The sequence below is a fragment of the Salvelinus namaycush genome, unplaced genomic scaffold (genome assembly GCF_016432855.1).
Source record: "Salvelinus namaycush isolate Seneca unplaced genomic scaffold, SaNama_1.0 Scaffold13, whole genome shotgun sequence".
NCBI classification, from domain to species: domain Eukaryota; kingdom Metazoa; phylum Chordata; class Actinopteri; order Salmoniformes; family Salmonidae; genus Salvelinus; species Salvelinus namaycush.
Genome location: NW_024058008.1, coordinates 301,746 through 321,714, shown reverse-complemented (window position 1 = coordinate 321,714; position 19,969 = coordinate 301,746). Strand labels below are relative to the sequence as shown.

The 19,969-nt window shown below is 44.7% G+C and overlaps 1 protein-coding gene across 2 annotated transcripts in view; it reads right to left on the bottom strand.

Annotated features, from left to right (window-relative positions):
- Positions 1 to 19,969, bottom strand: part of LOC120036309 (semaphorin-3D-like) — a 158,221-nt gene that overhangs the window by 12,852 nt on the left and 125,400 nt on the right. For both annotated transcript variants that reach the window (XM_038982781.1, XM_038982782.1), the window contains one exon: positions 5,463 to 5,551. In XM_038982781.1, the coding sequence (XP_038838709.1) occupies positions 5,463 to 5,551 (89 nt within the window). The remainder of the gene's footprint in view (positions 1 to 5,462; positions 5,552 to 19,969) is intronic.

Sequence of the window (19,969 nt, the reverse complement as noted above, 5' to 3'; positions counted from 1 at the left end):
CTACCACCATTATCACCTCTACCACCATTGTCACCATTATCACCACTATCACCATTATCACCACTGCCACCAGTATCGCCATTACCACCACTATATCCATTATCACCATTACCGCCACTACCACCATTGTCACCACTACCACTACCAATATTGTCACCACTATCACCACTACCACTAGTATCACCATTACCACCACTGCCACCATTACCACCACTACCCCCATTGCCACCACTACCACCATTGCCACCACTACCAGCATTACCACCACTACCACCAGTATCACCACTACCGCCACTACCACCACTACCACCACTACCCCCATTGCCACCACTACCACCATTGCCACCAGTATCACCACTATCACCACTACCACCACTACCACCATTGCCACCACTACCAGCATTGCCACCACTACCACCAGTATCACCACTACCACCATTACCACCACTACCACCATTACCACCACTACCACCATTACCACCACTACCACCATTATCACCACTACCACCATTATCACCTCTACCACCACTATCACCATTATCACCACTACCACCATTATCACCACTGCCACCAGTATCGCCATTACCACCACTATATCCAGTATCACCATTACCGCCACTACCACCATTGTCACCACTACCACTACCAATATTGTCACCACTATCACCACTACCACCAGTATCACCATTACCACCACTGCCACCATTACCACCACTACCCCCATTGCCACCACTACCACCATTGCCACCACTACCAGCATTACCACCACTACCACCAGAATCACCACTACCGCCACTACCACCACTACCACCACTACCCCCATTGCCACCACTACCACCATTGCCACCACTACCAGCATTACCACCACTACCACCAGTATCACCACTACCGCCACTACCACCACTACCCCCATTGCCACCACTACCACCATTGCCACCAGTATCACCACTATCACCACTACCACCACTACCACCATTACCACCACTACCACCAGTATCACCACTATCACCACTACCACCACTACCACCACTACCACCACTACCACCACTGCCACCACTACCACCATTGCCACCACTACCAGCATTACCACCACTACCACCAGTATCGCCACTATCGCCACTGCCACCATTATCACCACTATCACCATTATCATCATTACCACCACACGCATGCGCACACACACACACACACACACACACACACACACACACACACACACACACACACACACACACACACACACACACACACACACACACACACACACCTCATTACTACGCTTGCGTCTGTGAGCTATGTGGTAAACCTGTACCAAGGCCTGCCAGGGGCATATCAAGGGGCAAATACAAGTCAACCCCCCCCAGACATTGAAATTAAGCATGAGAATAGCATTCACCAGCTAATCCTTCGGGGTGGAGAAATGAAGGTGTGGTGGAGGCGTGTCTACAGATACACCATATTAATGAAGGTGTGGAGGAGGCGTGTCTACAGATACACCATATTAATGAAGGTGTGGAGGAGGCGTGTCTACAGATACACCATATTAATGAAGGTGTGGTGGAGGCGTGTCTACAGATACACCATATTAATGAAGGTGTGGAGGAGGCGTGTCTACAGATACACCATATTAATGAAGGTGTGGAGGAGGTGTGTCTACAGATACACCATATTAATGAAGGTGTGGAGGAGGCGTGTCTACAGATACACCATATTAATGAAGGTGTGGAGGAGGCGTGTCTACAGATACACCATATTAATGAAGGTGTGGAGGAGGCGTGTCTACAGATACACCATATTAATGAAGGTGTGGAGGAGGCGTGTCTACAGATACACCATATTAATGAAGGTGGGGAGGAGGAGGCGTGTCTACAGATACACCATATTAATGAAGGTGTGGAGGAGGAGGTGTCTACAGATACACCGTATTCTGACCTTGATGTAATTCCCTCATAATTCAACCACCTTTAGGCCCGAGGAAAACATGAATAAGGGAAAGGGAATAAGGTCGATATAACCTGCAGGTTCCAAGTGGAAAAAGCATCTACTTTATTTTTTCTGATAGCAATAACAACATTCTCCAGGCACTGTAATTTACAACTTGATAAGAGCTAGGTGTCACGCCCTGACCTTAAAGAGCCTTTTTATGTCTCTATTTGGTCTAGTTCTTCCAGCATCGGCCGTGACACTAGGGAAATTAGTAATTAGTTTAGAGAAAGGGATTGTAAATACACATAGGAATTGTTCTAGATGAAAGGTGTTAATTCAATTTAATTTATTTAACCGTTATTTAACTAGGCAAATGAATAATACTGTACATCCAATACAGGTTTTTCTCTAGTCGGAGCTCTGCTCTGACATTCATCTGGTGGTTTGGAGAGGGTTGTTGAAAACAAGGTTAGCTCCGGTTTGAATTCCCCAATAAATAAAAGGACACAGGCCTCTTGTCCTGTGGACAATGAAAGACACATGTGTGTTGTGACATATGAACAATAAAGTACTTTTCTATGTTGTTGTGTTTCTGTCTAGATATGATTGTGTTGTATTGTGTTGTTCCACACTCTCTTCTCCTCTCTCTTCTCCTCTCCTCGCTCTTCTCCTCCTTTTCCCTCTCTCTTCCCCTCCCCTCTCCTCTTCCCTCTCTCTTCTCCTCCGTTTCCCTCTCTCTTCTCCTCTCCTCGCTCTTCTCCTCCTTTTCCCTCTCTCTTCCCCTCCCCTCTCCCCCTCTTCCCTCTCTCTTCTCCTCCTTTTCCCTCTCTCTTCCCCTCCCCTCTCCTCCATCTTCTCCTCTTCTCTTTCTCTTATCCTCTTCCCTCTCTCTTCTCCTCTTCCCTCTCTCTTCTCCTCTTCCCTCTCTCTTCTCCTCCTTTTCCCTCTCTCTTCCCCTCCCCTCTCCTCCATCTTCTCCTCTTCTCTTTCTCTTATCCTCTTCCCTCTCTCTTCTCCTCTTCCCTCTCTCTTCTCCTCTCCCCTCTCTTCTCCTCTTCCCTCTCTCTTCTCCTCTTCCCTCTCTCTTCTCCTCCTTTTCCCTCCTCTTCCCTCTCTTCTCCTCCTTTTCCCTCTCTCTTCCCCTCCCCTATCCCCTCTCTTCTCCTCTTCCCTCTCTCTTCTCCTCCTTTTCCCTCTCTCTTCCCCTCCCCTCTCCTCCATCTTCTCCGCTTCTCTTTCTCTTCTCCTCTTCCCTCTCTCTTCTCCTCTTCCCTCTCTCTTCTCCTCTTCCCTCCATCTTCTCTTCTCTCTCTCTTCTCCTCTTCCATCTCTCTTTTCTCTCTTCTCCTCATCCCTCTCTTCTCTCTCTTCTCCTCTTCCCTCTCTTCTCCTCTTCCCTCTCTCTTCTCCTCTCCTCTCTCTCGTCTCCTCTCTCTCGTCTCCTCTCTTTTCCCTTCTCCCCTCCCCTCTCTTCTCCTCTTCCCTCTCTCTTCTCTTAGTCTGTCTGTTTATGTGGGAAGCATCTGTATCTGTGTCACCTCTTAGGGGGTTATTTAGTTAATTACATTGTAGTTAATTAGTTGGTTAGTTGGTTAGGTAAAGTATGTGATTGACCCAATGGAAACAACAGCCAGTGCTGATGTCAGAAACACCTAGCTCACATTACATGGCAGACAGGCAGGTCAACAGATGGTATGGCAGACAGGCAGGTCAACAGATGGTATGACAGACAGGTAGGTCAACAGATGGTATGGCAGACAGGCAGGTCAACAGATGGTATGACAGACAGGTAGGTCAACAGAATGGTATGACAGACAGGCAGGTCAACAGATGGTATGACAGACAGGTAGGTCAACAGATGGTATGGCAGACAGGCAGGTCAACAGATGGTATGACAGACAGGTAGGTCAACAGATGGTATGGCAGACAGGCAGGTCAACAGATGGTATGGCAGACAGGCAGGTCAACAGATGGTATGGCAGACAGGCAGGTCAACAGATGGTATGACAGACAGGTAGGTCAACAGAATGGTATGACAGACAGGCAGGTCAACAGATGGTATGACAGACAGGTAGTTCAACAGATGGTATGGCAGACAGGCAGGTCAACAGATGGTATGACAGACAGGTAGGTCAACAGATGGTATGGCAGACAGGCAGGTCAACAGATGGTATGGCAGACAGGCAGGTCAACAGATGGTATGGCAGACAGGCAGGTCAACAGATGGTATGACAGACAGGTAGGTCAACAGATGGTATGGCAGACAGGCAGGTCAACAGATGGTATGGCAGACAGGCAGGTCAACAGATGGTATGGCAGACAGGCAGGTCAACAGATGGTATGGCAGACAGGCAGGTCAACAGATGGTATGACAGACAGGTAGGTCAACAGATGGTATGGCAGACAGGCAGGTCAACAGATGGTATGGCAGACAGGCAGGTCAACAGATGGTATGGCAGACAGGCAGGTCAACAGATGGTATGGCAGACAGGTAGGTCAACAGATGGTATGGCAGACAGGCAGGTCAACAGATGGTATGGCAGACAGGCAGGTCAACAGATGGTATGGCAGACAGGCAGGTCAACAGATGGTATGGCAGACAGGCAGGTCAACAGATCACATTGCAGACAAGCAGGTCAACAGATGGTACGTGAGAAAAGTCATACTATTCAGGCTGAATGAATTCCAAAGAGACCCTAGACCCTACGCCTTAGCCCACTTTCTTGTTCTAAACTTCTAACGCGAGCAGGACGGGTGTGGTTTCATTCGACAATGATCGCAAGAGATGACACCGCCAGATACACCGCTGACACCGCCAGATACACCGCTGACACCGCCAGATACACCGCTGACACCGCCAGATACACCGTTGACATCGCCAGATACACCGCTGACACCGCCAGATACACCGCTGACACCGCCAGATACACCGCCAGATACACCGCTGACACCGCCAGATACACCGCTGACACCGCCAGATACACCGCTGACACCGCCAGATACACCGCTGACACCACAAGATACACCGCTGACACCGCCAGATACACTGCTGACACCGCCAGATACACCGCTGACACCACAAGATACACCGCTGACACCGCCAGATACACTGCTGACACCGCCAGATACACCGCTGACAGATACCGCTGACACCGCCACAACATCAGCTACTGTGTGTGGGCGTCGGCTGTCGCCGGTTTACACTTCATCTGATTAAATCTAAGCCTTAATATGGCAGATATTCCCGCTTCGCCTATTAGAGATGGTATCAAGATGGTGCTACTACCATATTGTTTACTATTCATAAAAATAAAAATAAACTTTATTTATACATGTTTTTCTCATTGAGATAACATCTCTTTTCCAAGAGAGACCTGGTCCAATTTTCAGATCAGTGAAGTATATAGGCCGTTGGGTGTAAACGTTTCTACGCTGGGCCACATTCAGATGAAGTTCCTACTGCCCCTGAAGCTAAAACTCTGACTCGGTAGTAGGACACTTCAAGAGTAGACGAAGCTGAAGCAGGCCCCGCTCACCTGAAACACAGTCAGCTGCTCCAGAATGATCTCCTCAGGCTCCCTGTTCTCTTTAGGAACAGACACCACTTTCAGCACCTGGCCATCATCTAATGAGCAGGGAGAAATAGAGAGGGGGGGGGGATAGAGAGGGGGGGCGGAGAGAGGGGGGGGGGGGGGGGGGGGGGGTGGAGAGGGGGGGGGGGGGTGGAGAGAGTTACCGGGTTATATATTCCCACATAGGTAATAACAATCGATTGCAGTTGATGTCTCTAATATACAGCTGGTGATCGTCATGGAAACGGTGAGGTAAAAGTCCCAAGGTCAAACCAATCAACCACCTGGCTGTGTGCTTCATGCGTTGATCGATTGATGCTGTGGTGTCATTGTTACATACTAGCTTTGTATTTGTATTTGGTTCCTGCCAAGGCAGCAAATACTCTTCCTGGTGTCCAACTAAATTAAGGAAGTTTATAAAAAATGTAAAACATTACAATACATTCACAATGGATTTCACAACAAATTAAGTGTGTGCCCTCAGGCACTACTCTACTACCACATAGCTACAAAACAACACACATGTGTACGTGTGTGTATAGTGTGTTTGTATGCATGTGTCTGCGCCTGTCACGCCCTGACCTTAGAGAGCCTTTGTATTTCTCTCTTTGGTTAGGTCAGGGTGTGATTTGGGGTGGGCATTCTAGTTTTCTATTTCTTTGTTGGCCGGGTATGGTTCCCCATCAGAGGCAGCTGTCTATCGTTGTCTCTGATTGGGAATCATACTTAGGCAGCCTGTTTCCTACCCTAGTTTGTGGGATCTTGTCTTTGTATAGTTGCTGTTTAGAGCTACAGAGCTTTACGTTTGTTTCATGTTTTGTTGTTTTTTTGGTGTCATTTGAAAATAAAGTAAAATGTACGCTGCACCTTGGTCTCCTTCCACCGTTTAAGCGAGGAGTAGTTGGCAGTGGAGAGGGACGAGTTTGGAGTGGTTGGCAGTGGAGAGGGACGAGTTTGGAGTGGTTGGCAGTGGAGAGGGACGAGTTTGGAGTGGTTGGCAGTGGAGAGGGACGAGTTTGGAGTGGTTGGCAGTGGAGAGGGACGAGTTTGGAGTGGTTGGCAGTGGAGAGGGACGAGTTTGGAGTGGTTGGCAGTGGAGAGGGACGAGTTTGGAGTGGTTGGCAGTGGAGAGGGACGAGTTTGGAGTGGTTGGCAGTGGAGAGGGACGAGTTTGGAGTGGTTGGCAGTGGAGAGGGACGAGTTTGGAGTGGTTGGCAGTGGAGAGGGACGAGTTTGGAGTGGTTGGCAGTGGAGAGGGACGAGTTTGGAGTGGTTGGCAGTGGAGAGGGACGAGTTTGGAGTGGTTGGCAGTGGACATGGACGAGTTTGGAGTGGTTGGCAGTGGACAGGGACGAGTTTGGAGTGGTTGGCAGTGGAGAGGGACGAGTTTGGAGTGGTTGGCAGTGGAGAGGGACGAGTTTGGAGTGGTTGGCAGTGGAGAGGGACGAGTTTGGAGTGGTTGGCAGTGGAGAGGGACGAGTTTGGAGTGGTTGGCAGTGGAGAGGGACGAGTTTGGAGTGGTTGGCAGTGGAGAGGGACGAGTTTGCAGTGGTTGGCAGTGGAGAGGGACGAGTTTGGAGGGGTTGGCAGTGGAGAGGGACGAGTTTGGAGGGGTTGGCAGTGGAGAGGGACGAGTTTGGAGTGGTTGGCAGTGGAGAGGGACGAGTTTGGAGTGGTTGGCAGTGGAGAGGGACGAGTTTGGAGTGGTTGGCAGTGGAGAGGGACGAGTTTGGAGTGGTTGGCAGTGGAGAGGGACGAGTTTGGAGTGGTTGGCAGTGGAGAGGGACGAGTTTGGAGTGGTTGGCAGTGGAGAGGGACGAGTTTGGAGTGGTTGGCAGTGGAGAGGGACGAGTTTGGAGTGGTTGGCAGTGGAGAGGGACGAGTTTGGAGTGGTTGGCAGTGGAGAGGGACGAGTTTGGAGTGGTTGGCAGTGGAGAGGGACGAGTTTGGAGTGGTTGGCAGTGGAGAGGGACGAGTTTGGAGTGGTTGGCAGTGGAGAGGGACGAGTTTGGAGTGGTTGGCAGTGGAGAGGGACGAGTTTGGAGTGGTTGGCAGTGGAGAGGGACGAGTTTGGAGTGGTTGGCAGTGGAGAGGGACGAGTTTGGAGTGGTTGGCAGTGGAGAGGGACGAGTTTGGAGTGGTTGGCAGTGTAGAGGGACGAGTTTGGAGGGGTTGGCAGTGGAGAGGGACGAGTTTGGAGTGGTTGGCAGTGGAGAGGGACGAGTTTGGAGTGGTTGGCAGTGGAGAGGGACGAGTTTGGAGTGGTTGGCAGTGGAGAGGGACGAGTTTGGAGTGGTTGGCAGTGGAGAGGGACGAGTTTGGAGTGGTTGGCAGTGGAGAGGGACGAAAGAGTTTGGAGGGGTTGGAGTCTGGAGCAAGACAGTCGCTTTGAGGAGCGTGTGACCCTTCATGCTTTGCGGTTACACGTACTGTGTCTCCGGTACGCATCCACAGACCGGTGCGCTCTGTGCCAGCTCCCCGCATTTGCCGTGCTAGAGTGGGCATTCAGCCAGGACCGATTGTGTCGGCTCAGCGCTCCTGGTCTCCGGTGCGTTTCTTCGGTCCAGGATATCCTGCGCCGGCTCTGCGCACTGTGTCTCCGGTGCGCCTCCACAGCCCAGTACGTCCTGTGCCAGCGCCCCGCAGTTGCCGGACTAGGGTGAGCATCCAGCCAGGACGGGTTGTGCCAGCTCTGCGCACCCGGTCTCCAGTGATGATCCATGGCACGAAGCCTCCAGTGATGATCCATGGTAAGAAGCATCCAGTGATGATCCATGGTACGAAGCCTCCAGTGATGATCCATGGTAAGAAGCATCCAGTGATGATCCATGGAACGAAGCCTCCAGTGATGATCCATGGCACGAAGCCTCCAGTGATGATCCATGGCAAGAAGCCTCCAGTGATGATCCATGGCACGAAGCCTCCAGTGATGATCCATGGTAAGAAGCATCCAGTGATGATCCATGGTAAGAAGCATCCAGTGATGATCCATGGAACGAAGCCTCCAGTGATGATCCATGGCACGAAGCCTCCAGTGATGATCCATGGCAAGAAGCCTCCAGTGATGATCCATGGCACGAAGCCTCCAGTGATGATCCATGGCAAGAAGCCTCCAGTGATGATCCATGGCACGAAGCCTCCAGTGATGATCCATGGCACGAAGCCTCCAGTGATGATCCATGGCACGAAGCCTCCAGTGATGATCCAGGGCACGAAGCCTCCAGTGATGATCCATGGCACGAAGCCTCCAGTGATGATCCATGGCACGAAGCCTCCAGTGATGATCCAAGGTAAGAAGCCTCCAGTGATGATCCATGGTAAGAAGCCTCCAGTGATGATCCATAGTAAGAAGCCTCCAGTGATGATCCATGGCCCGAAGCCTCCAGTGATGATCCATGGTAAGAAGCCTCCAGTGATGATCCATGGCCCGAAGCCTCCAGTGATGATCCATGGTAAGAAGCCTCCAGTGATGATCCATGGTAAGAAGCCTCCAGTGATGATCCATGGCACGAAGCCTCCAGTGATGATCCATGGCAAGAAGCCTCCAGTGATGATCCATGGCACGAAGCCTCCAGTGATGATCCATGGCACGAAGCCTCCAGTGATGATCCATGGCACGAAGCCTCCAGTGATGATCCAGGGCACGAAGCCTCCAGTGATGATCCATGGCACGAAGCCTCCAGTGATGATCCATGGCACGAAGCCTCCAGTGATGATCCAAGGTAAGAAGCCTCCAGTGATGATCCATGGTAAGAAGCCTCCAGTGATGATCCATAGTAAGAAGCCTCCAGTGATGATCCATGGCCCGAAGCCTCCAGTGATGATCCATGGTAAGAAGCCTCCAGTGATGATCCATGGCCCGAAGCCTCCAGTGATGATCCATGGTAAGAAGCCTCCAGTGATGATCCATGGTAAGAAGCCTCCAGTGATGATCCATGGCCCGAAGCCTCCAGTGATGATCCATGGTAAGAAGCCTCCAGTGATGATCCATGGCCCGAAGCCTCCAGTGATGATCCATGGCCCGAAGCCTCCAGTGATGATCCATGGTAAGAAGCCTATGTTTGCGATGCTTCACAGTCCCCGCTTTTGCGTGCGTGTGTGTTTGTGTGTGTGTGTGTGTGTTTCTTCAAATTGAACTAGATAAATTACGCGTGTTGACCCAAACCTAATCTCATTGACAGGGATAGATAGTGTGAGTAGTGTGTGATTTATTTATGAGTTAGAATATATAACCTCAGAGGGTAACCTTAGATTAGAGGTCATTTCCATGGCGTGGGACCATCCTGACATTATCAAGAAGAGCCAACCCTTCCAGTCATGTGTGTGTGTGTGTGTGTGTGTGTGTGTGTGTGTGTGTGTGTGTGTGTGTGTGTGTGTGTGTGTGTGTGTGTGTGTGTGTACTGTGTGTGTGTGTGTGTGTGTGTGTGTGTGTGTGTGTGTGTGTGTGTGTGTGTGTGTGTGTGTGTGTGTGTGTGTTTGTGTACTGTGTGTACTGTGTGTGTGTGTACTGTGTGTGTGTTTGCTGTGTGTGTGTGTGTGTGTGTGTGTGTGTGTGTGTGTGTGTGTGTGTGTACTGTGTGTGTACTGTGTGTGTGTGTGTGTGTACTGTGTGTGTGTGTGTGTGTGTGTGTGTGTGTGTGTGTGTGTGTGTGTACTGTGTGTGTGTGTGTGTGTGTGTGTGTGTACTGTGTGTGTGTGTGTGTGTGTGTGTGTACGTGTGTGTGTGTGTGTGTGTGTGTGTGTGTGTGTGTGTGTGTGTGTGTGTGTGTGTGTGTGTGTGTGTGTGTGTGTGTGTGTGTGTGTGTGTGTGTGTGTGTGTGTGTGTGTGTGTGTGTGTGTACTGTGTGTGTGTGTGTGTACTGTGTGAGCGAGCGTGTGTGTGGTGAGTGTTTGTGCATGCGTCCTCGTCCATGCTCGCGTTTTGTGTGTGTGAGTGCGCTTGCCCCTTGAACTCTCCCCCCTTTGAAGTGAATCATTTTAAGACAGACACCCCTCGGCAAACACATGTCTCTCTACTCTGTGCTGAGGACATAGCTACCTGCTGTTAGAGGGGACCAAACACATGTCTCTCTACTCTGTGCTGAGGACATAGCTACCTGCTGTTAGAGGTGACCAAACACATGTCTCTCTACTCTGTGCTGAGGACATAGCTACCTGCTGTTAGAGGTGACCAAACACATGTCTCTCTACTCTGTGCTGAGGACATAGCTACCTGCTGTTAGAGGTGACCAAACACATGTCTCTCTACTCTGTGCTGAGGACATAGCTACCTGCTGTTAGAGGTGACCAAACACATGTCTCTCTACTCTGTGCTGAGGACATAGCTACCTGCTGTTAGAGGTGACCAAACACATGTCTCTCTACTCTGTGCTGAGGACATAGCTACCTGCTGTTAGAGGTGACCAAACACATGTCTCTCTACTCTGTGCTGAGGACATAGCTACCTGCTGTTAGAGGTGACCAAACACATGTCTCTCTACTCTGTGCTGAGGACATAGCTACCTGCTGTTAGAGGTGACCAAACACATGTCTCTCTACTCTGTGCTGAGGACATAGCTACCTGCTGTTAGAGGTGACCAAACACATGTCTCTCTACTCTGTGCTGAGGACATAGCTACCTGCTGTTAGAGGGGACCAAGCCTGGGTGAAGGGGCCTGGCAGTGTCAACGTATTATATATACAGTTGAAGTCAGAAGTTTACATACACTTAGGTTGGAGTCATTAAAACTCGTTGTTCAACCACTCCACAAATTCTGACATTTCACATTCTTAAAATAAAGTGGTGATCCTAACTGATCTAAGACAGGGAATTTTTACTTGGATTAAATGTCAGGAATTGTGAAACACTGAGTTTAAATGTTTTTGGATAAAGTGTATGTAAACTTCCGACTTCAACTGTATGTTGAAGTCGGAAGTTTACATACACTTAGGTAGGAGTCATTAAAACTTGTTTTTAAACCACTCCACAAATGTCTTGTTAACAAACTATAGTTTTGGCAAGTCGGTTAGGACATCTACTTTGTGCATGACACAAGTCATTTTTCCAACAATTGTTTACAGACAGATGATTTTACTTATAATTCACTGAATCACATGATGTCAAGCAAAGAGGCACTGAGTTTGAAGGTAGGCCTTGAAATACATCCACAGGTACACCTCCAATTGACTTAAATGATGTCAATTAGCCTATCAGAAGCTTCTAAAGCCATGACATTATTTTCTGGAATTTTCCAAGCTGTTTAAAGGCACAGTCAACTTAGTGTATGTAAACTTCTGACCACTGATACAGTGAGTAAGTGAAATAATCTGTCTGTAAACAATTGCTGGGAAAATGACTTGTGTCATGCACAAAGTAGATGTCCTAACCGACTTGCCAAAACTATAGGTTGTTAACAAGAAATTTGTGGAGTGGTTTAAAAACGAGTTTTAATGACTCCAACCTAAGTGTATGTAAGCTTCCGACTTCAACTGCAGACAGACAGACAGACAGACAGACAGACAGACAGACAGACAGACAGACAGACAGACAGACAGACAGACAGACAGACAGACAGACAGACAGACAGACAGACAGACAGACAGACAGACAGACAGACAGTGTGTGTGTGTGTCAGTGAGACAATATACCAGCTTCTCGTGCCCCTATAAATCCTTACTAGATTCCTCCTACTGATATAAGGGCTGTGTAATAGGTTTCTCAATAGATTCCTCTTACTCTTTATTGCCAGTGGCTCTGGTTGATCCAGGGTTACCTAGTAACTGCGGTGGAATGTAGCCTGGAGAGACTGAGTCTCTCTTGTTGTGTTGTTAGGTATCAAGGCAACCCATGAACAACTCCACAAGACATTCTCTTACACGTCGGTATATGTTCCTAGATAGAGGACATTATACTGTAATGGTATCTGTTCCTAGATAGAGGACATTATACTGTAATGGTATCTGGTCCTAGATAGAGGACATTATACTGTAATGGTATCTGGTCCTAGATAGAGGACATTATACTGTAATGGTATCTGGTCCTAGATAGAGGACATTATACTGTAATGGTATCTGGTCCTAGATAGAGGACATTATACTGTAATGGTATCTGGTCCTAGATAGAGGACATTATACTGTAATGGTATCTGGTCCTAGATAGAGGACATTATACTGTAATGGTATCTGGTCCTAGATAGAGGACATTATACTGTAATGGTATCTGTTCCTAGATAGAGGACATTATACTGTAATGGTATCTGTTCCTAGATAGAGGACATTATACTGTAATGGTATCTGGTCCTAGATAGAGGACATTATACTGTAATGGTATCTGTTCCTAGATAGAGGACATTATACTGTAATGGTATCTGGTCCTAGATAGAGGACATTATACTGTAATGGTATCTGGTCCTAGATAGAGGACATTATACTGTAATGGTATCTGGTCCTAGATAGAGGACATTATACTGTAATGGTATATGTTCCTAGATAGAGGACATTATACTGTAATGGTATCTGTTCCTAGATAGAGGACATTATACTGTAATGGTATCTGGTCCTAGATAGAGGACATTATACTGTAATGGTATCTGTTCCTAGATAGAGGACATTATACTGTAATGGTATCTGTTCCTAGATAGAGGACATTATACTGTAATGGTATCTGGTCCTAGATAGAGGACATTATACTGTAATGGTATCTGTTCCTAGATAGAGGACATTATACTGTAATGGTATCTGGTCCTAGATAGAGGACATTATACTGTAATGGTATCTGGTCCTAGATAGAGGACATTATACTGTAATGGTATCTGGTCCTAGATAGAGGACATTATACTGTAATGGTATATGTTCCTAGATAGAGGACATTATACTGTAATGGTATCTGTTCCTAGATAGAGGACATTATACTGTAATGGTATCTGGTCCTAGATAGAGGACATTATACTGTAATGGTATCTGTTCCTAGATAGAGGACATTATACTGTAATGGTATCTGGTCCTAGATAGAGGACATTATACTGTAATGGTATCTGGTCCTAGATAGAGGACATTATACTGTAATGGTATCTGGTCCTAGATAGAGGACATTATACTGTATGTTCCTAGATAGAGGACATTATACTGTAATGGTATCTGGTCCTAGATAGAGGACATTATACTGTAATGGTATCTGGTCCTAGATAGAGGACATTATACTGTAATGGTATCTGGTCCTAGATAGAGGACATTATACTGTAATGGTATCTGGTCCTAGATAGAGGACATTATACTGTAATGGTATCTGGTCCTAGATAGAGGACATTATACTGTAATGGTATATGTTCCTAGATAGAGGACATTATACTGTAATGGTATCTGGTCCTAGATAGAGGACATTATACTGTAATGGTATCTGGTCCTAGATAGAGGACATTATACTGTAATGGTATCTGTTCCTAGATAGAGGACATTATACTGTAATGGTATATGTTCCTAGATAGAGGACATTATACTGTAATGGTATCTGGTCCTAGATAGAGGACATTATACTGTAATGGTATCTGGTCCTAGATAGAGGACATTATACTGTAATGGTATCTGGTCCTAGATAGAGGACATTATACTGTAATGGTATCTGGTCCTAGATAGAGGACATTATACTGTAATGGTATCTGTTCCTAGATAGAGGACATTATACTGTAATGGTATCTGTTCCTAGATAGAGGACATTATACTGTAATGGTATCTGGTCCTAGATAGAGGACATTATACTGTAATGGTATCTGGTCCTAGATAGAGGACATTATACTGTAATGGTATCTGGTCCTAGATAGAGGACATTATACTGTAATGGTATCTGGTCCTAGATAGAGGACATTATACTGTAATGGTATCTGTTCCTAGATAGAGGACATTATACTGTAATGGTATCTGGTCCTAGATAGAGGACATTATACTGTAATGGTATCTGGTCCTAGATAGAGGACATTATACTGTAATGGTATCTGGTCCTAGATAGAGGACATTATACTGTAATGGTATCTGGTCCTAGATAGAGGACATTATACTGTAATGGTATATGTTCCTAGATAGAGGACATTATACTGTAATGGTATCTGGTCCTAGATAGAGGACATTATACTGTAATGGTATCTGGTCCTAGATAGAGGACATTATACTGTAATGGTATCTGGTCCTAGATAGAGGACATTATACTGTAATGGTATCTGGTCCTAGATAGAGGACATTATACTGTAATGGTATCTGGTCCTAGATAGAGGACATTATACTGTAATGGTATCTGGTCCTAGATAGAGGACATTATACTGTAATGGTATCTGGTCCTAGATAGAGGACATTATACTGTAATGGTATCTGGTCCTAGATAGAGGACATTATACTGTAATGGTATATGGTCCTAGATAGAGGACATTATACTGTAATGGTATCTGGTCCTAGATAGAGGACATTATACTGTAATGGTATCTGGTCCTAGATAGAGGACATTATACTGTAATGGTATCTGTTCCTAGATAGAGGACATTATACTGTAATGGTATCTGTTCCTAGATAGAGGACATTATACTGTAATGGTATCTGTTCCTAGATAGAGGACATTATACTGTAATGGTATCTGGTCCTAGATAGAGGACATTATACTGTAATGGTATCTGGTCCTAGATAGAGGACATTATACTGTAATGGTATATGTTCCTAGATAGAGGACATTATACTGTAATGGTATCTGGTCCTAGATAGAGGACATTATACTGTAATGGTATCTGTTCCTAGATAGAGGACATTATACTGTAATGGTATCTGTTCCTAGATAGAGGACATTATACTGTAATGGTATCTGGTCCTAGATAGAGGACATTATACTGTAATGGTATCTGGTCCCAGATAGAGGACATTATACTGTAATGGTATCTGGTCCTAGATAGAGGACATTATACTGTAATGGTATCTGGTCCTAGATAGAGGACATTATACTGTAATGGTATCTGGTCCTAGATAGAGGACATTATACTGTAATGGTATCTGGTCCTAGATAGAGGACATTATACTGTAATGGTATCTGTTCCTAGATAGAGGACATTATACTGTAATGGTATCTGTTCCTAGATAGAGGACATTATACTGTAATGGTATCTGGTCCTAGATAGAGGACATTATACTGTAATGGTATCTGGTCCTAGATAGAGGACATTATACTGTAATGGTATATGTTCCTAGATAGAGGACATTATACTGTAATGGTATCTGGTCCTAGATAGAGGACATTATACTGTAATGGTATCTGGTCCTAGATAGAGGACATTATACTGTAATGGTATCTGGTCCTAGATAGAGGACATTATACTGTAATGGTATCTGGTCCTAGATAGAGGACATTATACTGTAATGGTATCTGGTCCTAGATAGAGGACTATATACTGTAATGGTATCTGGTCCTAGATAGAGGACATTATACTGTAATGGTATCTGTTCCTAGATAGAGGACATTATACTGTAATGGTATCTGGTCCTAGATAGAGGACATTATACTGTAATGGTATCTGGTCCTAGATAGAGGACATTATACTGTAATGGTATCTGGTCCTAGATAGAGGACATTATACTGTAATGGTATCTGGTCCTAGATAGAGGACATTATACTGTAATGGTATCTGGTCCTAGATAGAGGACATTATACTGTAATGGTATCTGGTCCTAGATAGAGGACATTATACTGTAATGGTATCTGGTCCTAGATAGAGGACATTATACTGTAATGGTATCTGGTCCTAGATAGAGGACATTATACTGTAATGGTATCTGTTCCTAGATAGAGGACATTATACTGTAATGGTATCTGGTCCTAGATAGAGGACATTATACTGTAATGGTATCTGGTCCTAGATAGAGGACATTATACTGTAATGGTATCTGGTCCTAGATAGAGGACATTATACTGTAATGGTATCTGTTCCTAGATAGAGGACATTATACTGTAATGGTATCTGGTCCTAGATAGAGGACATTATACTGTAATGGTATCTGGTCCTAGATAGAGGACATTATACTGTAATGGTATCTGGTCCTAGATAGAGGACATTATACTGTAATGGTATAGAGGACATTATACTGTAATGGTATCTGGTCCTAGATAGAGGACATTATACTGTAATGGTATCTGGTCCTAGATAGAGGACATTATACTGTAATGGTATCTGGTCCTAGATAGAGGACATTATACTGTAATGGTATCTGGTCCTAGATAGAGGACATTATACTGTAATGGTATCTGGTCCTAGATAGAGGACATTATACTGTAATGGTATCTGGTCCTAGATAGAGGACATTATACTGTAATGGTATCTGGTCCTAGATAGAGGACATTATACTGTAATGGTATCTGGTCCTAGATAGAGGACATTATACTGTAATGGTATCTGGTCCTAGATAGAGGACATTATACTGTAATGGTATCTGGTCCTAGATAGAGGACATTATACTGTAATGGTATCTGGTCCTAGATAGAGGACATTATACTGTAATGGTATCTGGTCCTAGATAGAGGACATTATACTGTAATGGTATCTGGTCCTAGATAGAGGACATTATACTGTAATGGTATCTGGTCCTAGATAGAGGACATTATACTGTAATGGTATCTGTTCCTAGATAGAGGACATTATACTGTAATGGTATCTGGTCCTAGATAGAGGACATTATACTGTAATGGTATCTGGTCCTAGATAGAGGACATTATACTGTAATGGTATCTGTTCCTAGATAGAGGACATTATACTGTAATGGTATCTGTTCCTAGATAGAGGACATTATACTGTAATGGTATATGTTCCTAGATAGAGGACATTATACTGTAATGGTATCTGTTCCTAGATAGAGGACATTATACTGTAATGGTATCTGGTCCTAGATAGAGGACATTATACTGTAATGGTATCTGGTCCTAGATAGAGGACATTATACTGTAATGGTATCTGGTCCTAGATAGAGGACATTATACTGTAATGGTATCTGGTCCTAGATAGAGGACATTATACTGTATGGTATCTGGTCCTAGATAGAGGACATTATACTGTAATGGTATCTGGTCCTAGATAGAGGACATTATACTGTAATGGTATCTGGTCCTAGATAGAGGACATTATACTGTAATGGTATCTGGTCCTAGATAGAGGACATTATACTGTAATGGTATCTGGTCCTAGATAGAGGACATTATACTGTAATGGTATCTGGTCCTAGATAGAGGACATTATACTGTAATGGTATCTGGTCCTAGATAGAGGACATTATACTGTAATGGTATCTGGTCCTAGATAGAGGACATTATACTGTAATGGTATCTGGTCCTAGATAGAGGACATTATACTGTAATGGTATCTGGTCCTAGATAGAGGACATTATACTGTAATGGTATCTGGTCCTAGATAGAGGACATTATACTGTAATGGTATATGTTCCTAGATAGAGGACATTATACTGTAATGGTATCTGTTCCTAGATAGAGGACATTATACTGTAATGGTATCTGGTCCTAGATAGAGGACATTATACTGTAATGGTATCTGGTCCTAGATAGAGGACATTATACTGTAATGGTATCTGGTCCTAGATAGAGGACATTATACTGTAATGGTATCTGGTCCTAGATAGAGGACATTATACTGTAATGGTATCTGGTCCTAGATAGAGGACATTATACTGTAATGGTATCTGGTCCTAGATAGAGGACATTATACTGTAATGGTATATGGTCCTAGATAGAGGACATTATACTGTAATGGTATCTGGTCCTAGATAGAGGACATTATACTGTAATGGTATCTGGTCCTAGATAGAGGACATTATACTGTAATGGTATCTGTTCCTAGATAGAGGACATTATACTGTAATGGTATCTGTTCCTAGATAGAGGACATTATACTGTAATGGTATCTGTTCCTAGATAGAGGACATTATACTGTAATGGTATCTGGTCCTAGATAGAGGACATTATACTGTAATGGTATCTGGTCCTAGATAGAGGACATTATACTGTAATGGTATATGTTCCTAGATAGAGGACATTATACTGTAATGGTATCTGGTCCTAGATAGAGGACATTATACTGTAATGGTATCTGTTCCTAGATAGAGGACATTATACTGTAATGGTATCTGTTCCTAGATAGAGGACATTATACTGTAATGGTATCTGGTCCTAGATAGAGGACATTATACTGTAATGGTATCTGGTCCCAGATAGAGGACATTATACTGTAATGGTATCTGGTCCTAGATAGAGGACATTATACTGTAATGGTATCTGGTCCTAGATAGAGGACATTATACTGTAATGGTATCTGGTCCTAGATAGAGGACATTATACTGTAATGGTATCTGGTCCTAGATAGAGGACATTATACTGTAATGGTATCTGTTCCTAGATAGAGGACATTATACTGTAATGGTATCTGGTCCTAGATAGAGGACATTATACTGTAATGGTATCTGTTCCTAGATAGAGGACATTATACTGTAATGGTATCTGTTCCTAGATAGAGGACATTATACTGTAATGGTATCTGGTCCTAGATAGAGGACATTATACTGTAATGGTATCTGTTCCTAGATAGAGGACATTATACTGTAATGGTATCTGGTCCTAGATAGAGGACATTATACTGTAATGGTATCTGGTCCTAGATAGAGGACATTATACTGTAATGGTATCTGTTCCTAGATAGAGGACATTATACTGTAATGGTATCTGGTCCTAGATAGAGGACATTATACTGTAATGGTATCTGTTCCTAGATAGAGGACATTATACTGTAATGGTATCTGGTCCTAGATAGAGGACATTATACTGTAATGGTATATGTTCCTAGATAGAGGACATTATACTGTAATGGTATCTGGTCCTAGATAGAGGACATTATACTGTAATGGTATCTGGTCCTAGATAGAGGACATTATACTGTAATGGTATCTGGTCCTAGATAGAGGACATTATACTGTAATGGTATCTGGTCCTAGATAGAGGACATTATACTGTAATGGTATCTGGTCCTAGATAGAGGACATTATACTGTAATGGTATCTGGTCCTAGATAGAGGACATTATACTGTAATGGTATCTGGTCCTAGATAGAGGACATTATACTGTAATGGTATCTGGTCCTAGATAGAGGACATTATACTGTAATGGTATCTGGTCCTAGATAGAGGACATTATACTGTAATGGTATCTGGTCCTAGATAGAGGACATTATACTGTAATGGTATCTGGTCCTAGATAGAGGACATTATACTGTAATGGTATCTGGTCCTAGATAGAGGACATTATACTGTAATGGTATCTGGTCCTAGATAGAGGACATTATACTGTAATGGTATCTGGTCCTAGATAGAGGACATTATACTGTAATGGTATCTGGTCCTAGATAGAGGACATTATACTGTAATGGTATCTGGTCCTAGATAGAGGACATTATACTGTAATGGTATCTGGT